General features: G+C 49.6%; 1 protein-coding gene across 1 annotated transcript in view; it reads left to right on the top strand.

Moving 5' to 3' along the window:
- The window catches only part of KLRG2 (killer cell lectin like receptor G2), a 75,939-nt gene extending 71,647 nt beyond the window's left edge, over nucleotides 1-4,292 (top strand). The window contains exons 8-9 of the mRNA XM_055084807.1: nucleotides 3,509-3,612; nucleotides 4,084-4,292. Coding sequence (XP_054940782.1) covers nucleotides 3,509-3,612; nucleotides 4,084-4,204 — 225 coding nt within the window. The 3' untranslated portion in view covers nucleotides 4,205-4,292. The remainder of the gene's footprint in view (nucleotides 1-3,508; nucleotides 3,613-4,083) is intronic.
- Nucleotides 4,293-9,684: the final 5,392 nt, after the last annotated feature.

Genomic DNA, 9,684 nt, shown 5'->3' on the forward strand with positions numbered 1-9,684 from the left:
GGGAGAGGCCACAACAGTGAGAGGCCCGCGTACCGCAAAAAAAAAAAAAAAAAAAAAGTTTTGGAGATGGGGGTGGGCGATGGTCACACAAAAGTGCGAATGAACCTAGCGCCACTGAATTATACACTTAAAAATGGTTGAAATGGTAAATTTTATATGTATATTTTACCACAGTTTTTTAAAAAGAAATGTATGAAAGCACGGAAAACAATTTACCTTAATTTTAATATGTAAAATATGAGATTTCAGGTAAATTCTGCTCAGGATCACATTCCCCTCCCCCCACGTTGGTGGTAAAGTTGGAGATGCACCAGCTGGAGTAGATGTAGGCCCCAGATGTCTGTGCCATTACGGAGCAGTCCTTTGAGCCGTATATTACACAGAAGTTTCTAGAACTTACTTATATCTCCAGGCAATGCTTTTCCCACACCATAATTTTTGCTAACAATGGGAACAGGTTAATGGTGTCTGAGCTGCAAGGAAAAAGACGGAATGGAGTGGGTGGAGCTGGGTGGGGACAGGCCATGGCTCCTGTCACCAGGAGGCCCAGAGGGAGAGCCGCATGGCCTGGGGCTAGGACAGAGAGAAGGGAAGGATCACCTTGGCAATGCCAAGCATCAAATGAGGTCACGTATGTTGGAGGCAGACACGAAGCTTTGTACACCATCCAACGGACTGGAGGCGCCTCATTTAATGAGTGTGTACTACATGCCCTTGGCTTTGTACACAGAACATCCCCCCATTTTACAGAGGACCATACTGAAGCTCTGAAAGTTCGGGTAACTTAACTAGGGTCACTTAGCTTGCAAGTCACAGGACCAGAATTTGAATATGGGGTGGCTTAGCCCCAAAGCTCTACTCTGCAGTGATAGCCCCCTTCTCGGCCCTGGCAGGAGCTCCAAGCTCCGGTGTGTCTTCCCGATCAGGCAGCTGATTGCTGCCAGGAGGTCGGGGCTGGGCAGCAGGAGCCCCGAGGCTGCTGCAGCCACGGCAGTGAGATGCTTGGGGCTGCTCTGCCCTCTGGCTCACAGCTCAAACCCAGCCCGGGTTCCTTCTCATCCCTTCCAAAGCTCCCACCCAACCCTGCCCAAGGGCCCCAGCCTGTGGAGTCCAGCCAGAGAGGAAATGACCAGCCCAGGAGAGGCTGTACGTGTGCCTTATGCAGTCTGGTCTTTGGGATTTCAGAAGGGGTAAGGTTGGCGCCCTTCAGTCTGGAAGTTCCTTCTGGCTCTTCTCCCAGCTGTTGACCGGCTGATGTTCCCTTGAAGGGGAGATGGTCTGCACCAACCCCTCTGGGAGCAGGGCTGGCCTGACAGCCCGACTGTTACCTGTGGCCCTTGCTGGTTATTGGCAGTGACACAGGGGAGGGGGGCCAGATTTGTTGAGCTGGTCTACCATGTGCTGGGCTGTCATGGTCAATGGTGAATAGGGCAGGCACCCGGTCCTCACCAAGTTCACTGTCTGATACAGGAAACTGACAAGGAAGCAAGCCAGTCAAATGCCGCACACCATGCTCTAAACTGTGAAGGTTGTGGCAGCCCAGGGGAGGGGCTCAGAATGGTGTCCCTACAGGAAGTGACCTTTAAACTGAGACCTCAAGGACAAATAGGAGTGTCGCCAAGGGGATGGGCATCACTTGGTGCTTGCTTTCTAATCCCCAGGGTTAAATATAGAGGTTTTGTCTCTGTCAACATAAACACTTTTCTAGGGAAGAACTGAACATACATCAAATTTATGTCACTTCTCATCATTAATGCGAATGTACGCTGCTCGGTGTGGGCTTGCTGGCGTGGTCTGCTTTTTTCCACTCGGCATGATTTTGTATTTACGTTTTCTTGCATAACTGCATCTTCTGTGTGCTCATCATCTTTAACAGCACTGTAATTTTCCATCATGTTGATATCCCATAATCTGCCTAGTTATTTCCTGACTGCTGAGCATTTGGGTGGTTTCCATTTTTTCTTTATAAATAGCAGTGTGATAATTTTGCGAAAGTTCATTTTCTCCCCTTTATGTTCTTGGATTTCTTCCCCAAAGTGGAATTACCCGTCCAAGCAATAAGAACTGTGTTGCCACTCTTTTTTTGTAGCACAGATTATGTTCTGGGAAGACTGGGCTGGTGTGGACCACTGTCCCCACCTCTATCCACCAGTCCCCTGCACCAGGACTTACAATATTGAAACATCTTTTTCCAAGTTGAAAATTTTTAAATACAATTTTTTGCTTTAATTCATTGCTAAAAATAACATGATGCTGAGGACAATTATTTAAAAGAAAAAAGCATCTCCGCTAGCTCTCTAACATACTTGTTTTGGTTTTTGTTGTTCCTTGTGTGTCTGCGCCCATGTGCGTACACATTTTTTCATTCTTAGAATCATGCCACAACTTTATTTTTATTTATTTTTAATAAATTTATTTTATTTTTATTTATTTTATTTTTGGCTGCATTGGGTCTTCACTGCACGCGGGCTTTCTCTAGTTGCGGCGAGCGGGGGCTGCTCTTCGTTGCGGTGCGCAGGCTTCTCACTGCAGTGGCTTCTCGTTGCGGAGCACAGGCTCTAGGCGCACAGGCTTCGGTAGTTGTGGCATGCGGGCTCAGTAATTGTGGCTCACGGGCTCTAGAGCGCAGGCTCAGTAGTTGTGGCGCACGGGCTTAGTTGCTCCGCGGCATGTGGGATCTTCCCGGGCCAGGGCTCGGACCCGTGTCTCCTGCATTGGCAGGCGGATCCTTAACCACTGTGCCACCAGGGAAGTCCATGCCACAACTTTAATTCAGCTTTTTCACTTATCATAACCCTTCATGTACTCTGACGTTGCCCCAGGGACTTGAACCCGTGTCTCCTGCATTGGCAGGCGGATTCTTAACCACTGTGCCACCAGGGAAGTCCATGCCACAACTTTAATTCAGCTTTTTCACTTATCATAACCCTTCATGTACTCTGACGTTGCCCCAGGGACTTCATACTCACCCTTATTTTGAATGGTCTTCATAATACTTTCGGAATGGATGCAATGTAGTTTATGCTCTTGCTGGCGATTGTATTGTTGACCATCTGCTCCCTGGCCACCTCTGCAGCCTAATCAACCCTAACACTCTTCTCCCGCCCAGTGAGGCTACTTGCTGTTTGTCACCTGGATTGCTTTGTAAGCCCCCAGCTTTGCTCATGCCCTCCCCGCCCTCTTCTCTGAGCTGGCTCGTTTCTCTGTCCGCTCAGTACCCGTCGTGCGTTGCTCATGGGGATGGGCGATCACATCCTGTCTCCCCTTGGGGAGGGCTGAGATGGGATCGCCCCCATTTCTGGTCCTCAGTCCTGAGCACAGTGCCTGTCAACCAGCAAGCATCTAATACAGCTTCCCAATTCCTGGTGTTTTGGGAGAGATGAGTCGCTTCTCTAGCTTGTGGAACTGGGAACTTGCAGAAACCTGGGATGGGGTAGGGGGACGGAGGCCCCAGGTGAGCCATATCAGTGGTCCGGGAAGAATGACCAACTGCTTTTCTCTCTCTCAGGACTTCCTGAGCAGATACCCAGTCACCAAGTACTCCTGGGTGGGGGCCCGACGAGGCCCCCAGGGCTGGCACTGGATCGATGGGACCCCTCTGCCACCCCAGCTGTGAGTGACCGTGGGCCTGGGTGGGCGGCCCCTCTGTCCCCAACACACTAGCATTGGGCCCCCAGTGTGACCCACGTGATACCACAGCAGGCGCCGAAGGGGCTGGAGGCCTTCCCCTCCACGTGTCGCCAGGTTCACCCCCCTGCACCACCCCCAGCCTAGGATGTCCCTTGGTTTCATTTAGTCCTCATCACCCCATCCCTTGTTTGGGTCCCACGCATTCACCCAAGAAGGACTGTTACCATGTTCTATGGATAAGGGGAATGCTGCTCAGAGAGGTTTGGTGGTTTGCCCGGGGCCACACAGCTGACTCCCTGGGGCAAGAGGCGGGGCACATCATCATAACTCCTGCCTCAGAGCTCTTTGCAGACCCTCGGGCTCCATCCCAGCGGTACCCAGGCAGCGGGCACAAAGGCTGGGAGGGCCCGTCAGTCAGCCTGAGTACCTCCCCTTCCTCTCGCCCTTCCCCAGACTCCCGGAGGAAGACCGGCAAGAGCCCGATCTCGACTGCGGGGCCCTGGAGGGAGGCAAGTTCGTGGCTTCGGACTGTGCCTCCCCCAGACCCTGGGTCTGCGCCAAGGGGACCAAGTGACTTGGGTTCTGCGCGCCCTGAGCCTGCTGGGGGAGGCCAGGCTGCGAGCCGGGGCAGCCTCCTCCCCGGGCCCAGGCCTCCAGGTCTCCCCGCTCTGCTCGGTGGCCCTGCCTCGGCGAAGCGGGGAGCGGGCTCCCGGCGCAGGGAGATCGCATCTGGGGGAAGCAGACCTTCTGCGGCCCAGCGGCTGAGTGCGCATTTGAGTGTCCAGCTGCTGAAGCGGATTTGTTCCGTGACCCTGTGGGGCCTTTTGGTTTTGGGTTTTTCCTTCTGAGCCTCAGCTTCTCCCTCATTAAAACGGCCACTTCGCATTCTCGCACTTAGCTGCCTAGTCACAGGCGTGCACCCTTTCAGGCCTAGAGGGACAGAAAGGATGAAGGGTCACAGGTGGTCCCAACCTGGCTTCTCATCGAGCCCGTGAAGTGAGTCTCCCATTTCGTGGCGCTGGGATTTGGCAGCGATGACATCATTGCTACAAAGGCGACTTCCAGGCGGCCGGGCACGCCGACAGCATCCGGAGCGCGGTGCGCGAGAAGTGGCCACCCCGGAGGAGAGAGGAAGGAGGGTCCTGGCCCCACCCCAGGGGTTGGCAGAGAGTAAGGTTCTTTGCGGTGACTGGCGGGGCATCCGGCCAGCTGATGGGAGGACACAGGGAGGACACGCCCCCTCCTGGCCGGCGAAGCCACCGCACAGCTTGGGGTCCGAGGGAGAAAGGAAATCAGAAATGCGGGGAGGCGTGAGGCTGCTCTTCCTGCCACAGCTGTGAGGACCCCAGCCTGAAGGTGTCTCCCACTGAGGTTCAGTGAAGGGGCTCCGGCCTGGAGGGCGTGGCAGCAAGGTGGGGGGTTTGCTTAGCCTCCAGCCTGGAGAGACTTCTCCAAAGGACAGGAGACTGACTGTACCTGCCTCGGGTCGGGGTGCCAATCATGTGCAAACCAGCCTTCCTCTTTAAAGGCAGACCAGGTGTCCGAGCTCCTCAGAGAAACCTTTACTGGTCCATTTGAACTAAGAGCTTGTACAGAGTGTATGGCTGCCTGGGAGAAAGGGATGGAGAGTCCTACGAGCACACCTGACAAGCAATAAAAATCTTAGACGCACTCTGGTGTTTCTCATGGCTTTCTTCTTATTCCAACTACAGATTAACCCCAGAGCTTGATGACATGTTCAGGTTGAACTCGCTGCAAAGCCCTTCTCGGGGAACGTCCGTGTCTGGTGGTGTCAGGCTGGTTTAACGTCAGCTTCAGGGCCACCGGCTTGCGGCCCTCTGGGCTCGGTGCCGTTTAGAATCACCTGTGGAGCTTAAAAGAGCCAGGTGCCCAGCGTGGGTGGTGTGATGCCGGGCCTGGAAATCTGAGAGTTTTTCAGCTTCAGTTGGTGAGGAAGGGGAGTAAGAGAGTGACCTTTGACCTACCGAAGTAGGAAGCTCCTAGTTACTGTCCAAAGTTGGCAAACCAAGGAATAGAAGTATGCACTTATTATTTAGAAATATGGAGACAAATACTAGAAGAAATGGCAAAGATCATTTAAAGTGGTTGCCTTAAAACTAATTTGATGCTGATAGAAGTCAGGACAGTAGTTATCTTGGTCTGAGGGGAGGAGTATTAACTGGGCAGGGGTACCAGGGAATACTCAGGGGTGCTGGAATGCTCTAGATCTTGATCTGGGTGGGACTGGGTACATACGTAAAAATTCATCAAGCTATATACCCAAGGTTAAAAAACTTAAATGCCTATCTCCAAGGAACAGGAGTGAGGTTACAGGAGTAGTGAGGTTTTTCTTCCTTTTTTAAATATACCGCCTTTAGTACTATTAACATAAAACCATATTCACTTTTTTTTAAATACCCATATTCATGTACTACGATAAAAAGAGAAATTATATTTTTTACAAGTCCAAAAGATTCTGATGTGCAGCCAGGTTTGAGAACTACAAGCTTCAGAAAGCATTCCTGTGACTGCCTTTTCTTATAACCTGTAATTATGTCTTTCACCGAGGTACCTTTTCACAAGTTTCAGCCTCACCTCACCTTCAGAGCGTGTCTTTCCCTTTCTACTAAATGGAAGCTGGAAAAGTTACACAGCAGGTTGGTCTGCATGGAATCCCTCTGAATAATTTTTTTAGTTTCTTTTTCCACCAGGCACTGCCAACTGCTATTGTTTGAAATCCACACTAATCACGTTGCCACCAGCACCGGTTTGCTTTATGGAGCTTTGGAGAACTGCCTCCGACACAGGCTGGCCCAGCAGCTCACAGCGGCCTCCGAGGTTACAGCTATGGACACCTCGTTTGTGGAGGAGTCACCTGTGTGGAGCACACACCTCATCCTGAGACTGGACACAGGGAGCAACCCCCAAGTCAGGTTTTTACCGGCTTTTCTGGTGATTCTGATGCAGATGGTCTGCAAACCACATTTTGAGAAATGCTGTCTAAAAGAGCCCATATCGATATTGCCACCAGGAAAAAAAAAAGTGTGTAGCTATTTTGTCAGCTTCACGGAGGTATATAATTTGCACAGAAGAAAATGCACCCATCTCAAGAGCACCTTTTGACAGCTGTTGGCCCCCGTGTCACCACTGTGGAGTAGTTCCAATACTCCAGATAGTTCCCTCGCGTCCCTTGGTGGTCAGTGTTCTCGTCTCCCTGATCTGCAGCCCCAGGCACATTTGCATTCTGTGTCTACAGATTTTAGCTTGTTGTAGGATTTCACATAATAGAATAGTAATTAAACGTACTCTTTTGTGTCTGCTTCTTCAGCTTAGCACAAGGTTTTAAAGACTTGTTCAGGTTGCCGCAGGTATTGGTAGTAGTTCCTTTCTTTGTAGGGACAGATCACAATCTGTTTATCTTCTCTCTAGTCGGTGATATTGCGGTTGTCTCCAGTTTGGAGCTTTTATGAATACAATGCTGTGGACATTCGAATATCAGTCTGTGTGTGGACGTAGGCTGTCAGTTTTCTTGAGTACCTCGGAGTAGGATTACTGGGTTGTGTGGTAAGGATGTGTTTTATTTGTAAGAAACTGCGAAACTGTTTTCCAAAGTAGCTGTACCATTTTACAGTCCCGCCAGTAACATACCAGAGTTCCAGTAGCCCCACATCATCAGCATTTGGTGTTGCCAGCCTTTTCACGTTTAGACATTCTAGTGGATGTGCAGTGGTATCTCAGTGTGGTTTTCATTTGCACTTTCTTGACGACCGATGTTAACTTCTTTTCATGTGCTCGTGGCCATTCGTATATTTTCTTTTGTGATTCTCATACTGATGGTCCAGAGACCATATTTGGAGAACCCTGCCTAAAACACGCATATGCCCACCAGGACAGAGCATTTTAAAAGTGATGATACAAATGGAAAAATCTAAGATCTCCCCGCAACTTTGTGAAAATTTTCAAGATACAGAGTTGAAAAAAATGACATGACAAACACCCAGCTGCTCTCTACCTAGATCTAACAACTGTTAACATTTTGCCACATTTACTCTATGTCTGTATATACAAAACTGTCAAACCATTTGAAAATGAGTTGCAGACATCAAAACAGCTCACCCCTAAATACTTCAGCACGCATCTCCTAAAAATAAGAATATTCTTCTACATAGTTGCAATTCTGCCATTACACTTAATAAAATTAAGTTCATATTCAATCTGTGCTCCAACTTCCCTAGTTGCTCCATTAATTTAAACAAAGATCCAGTCAGGGTTTAAGCACTGTTAGGGGTTATCACTTGAGGCTCTTTCAACCTGGAACTTCTTTCCTGTAACATTGACTTTTTGAAGAGACCAGGCCAGCTGTCTTGTAGAGTGGCTAATATCCCAAATGTGTCTCATTTCCTGTAAACTGAAATTAGGCTTTGACTCAATATAATATAAACATTAAAAAAACTTTTTTTCGTTGTTGTTGAAGTGTAGTTGACTTAAAATGTTGTGTTAATTTCTGCTGTACAGCAAAGTGATTCAATTATACATGTATATACACATTCTTTTTTACAATATAAACATTTTTGACAGGGGTAGTTTGTGATTCACATTTCATCACCTGATAGAGTTTAACATTGATTTCAAGTAATTTGCACCAAACTTGCTCAAAAAAAAAATTCAGGGAGCTAAAACATGTAACTCATATATCCAAATTTGGATAAATATGGGCGTTTCCTCTGTTATTCTCAGCTTTAGAGATAGTATAAAAGTAAAATTAAAAAAAAAACAAAAAACCTTGGGCTTCCCTGGTGGCGCAGTGGTTGAGAGTCCGCCTGCCGATGCAGTAAAATAAGACTATATAAAAAGGTTTTAGAAATGATACAGTTCACTTGCGCCTTTGTTGTTCCCTCCTGGGGCACACCATTCACAGTGTTATGCCAGGAACAGCCTCAGGCTCAGGAGCAAAGAGATGTGGGCAGCTTTGTCGTTACGTCTGCTTGGCTTTGCTCTGTTCCCTCTGTAAGATGGGTGTGATAGGATACAGCTCCCACCGGTACCACAGTGATGCACAAATCAGATGAGATCAGGTGGGTCAATGTACGTCAACAGTTCACTCACGTTTGTCGAACATCAGTTGTGTTTCTGTGCCAGGTTTGTGGGAGGATGCAGAGAACAAGGTCCGTTCCCAGCACTTGGCCTGGCTGCCAGCACGAGGGGGTGTGTTCAGGCAAAGGAATCACCGGGGATATTGGGGGTTCTCCCTTATCTGCTCCGACCTCCTGCCCTCACCGTGGAGCAGCCATGTGGTCTGACAGTGACCCCGGTTTGGGGGTGGAGGTGAGCAGGCATAACTTGGGAGGCACCTGATATAGCTAAGCTAAACATGCTGGTGGTGCAGTCCCAGTCCCCTGGCCAGTGTTTGGTTCTGGAGCCCAGGCCTAAGCGAATTAGGGATGTCACTGACTCTGTTCCAAATGGGAACACAACGCAACTGGGCCACAGATGTGAGAAGAGGTTGCCTTGCTCTTTACAGACACAGGATGCGATGGTTTTGAAACGGTGCGTGATGCGTGATGATGAATCGAATCCATTCCACCTGCCTCCCGTAATCGCGGTCGTTTTAACCCTCGCATGCCCCCCAAACAGCACGTAGCCTGAACAAGAAGATGTTTTGCCCTAGTTACTGTCCAGGAACTTGGAGTCTCAGCTGAGCCAGTTAAGGCTGGATAGGATCACCCACCCTCCAGCGGGGCACACATGGATGTCCGCTCTGTGACCTTTCACATGTGCAGAAGCCTGTAGCTTAGTTACGCCTGCGCAGAAGGATGATTCCTGCACCTTTTCCCAATCACCTTTCTCCACAAGCCCCACCCCTCACGCGCCCTGCTTCTTTATTTGCCATCCTATAAATACCCTGAGCCACTCGCTTTCCCAGAGGCAAATTTGAGATCTGAGGTTTGTTTCCCTCTCTCCCCCACTCGCCCACCCCTCTCCCCCCGTCTCCCACCCCTCTCCCCCCTCTTCCCCCTCTCTCTCCCCTCTCTCCCCTCTCTCTCCCCTCTCTCC

Source organism: Physeter macrocephalus, chromosome 5 (genome assembly GCF_002837175.3).
Source record: "Physeter macrocephalus isolate SW-GA chromosome 5, ASM283717v5, whole genome shotgun sequence".
NCBI classification, from domain to species: domain Eukaryota; kingdom Metazoa; phylum Chordata; class Mammalia; order Artiodactyla; family Physeteridae; genus Physeter; species Physeter macrocephalus.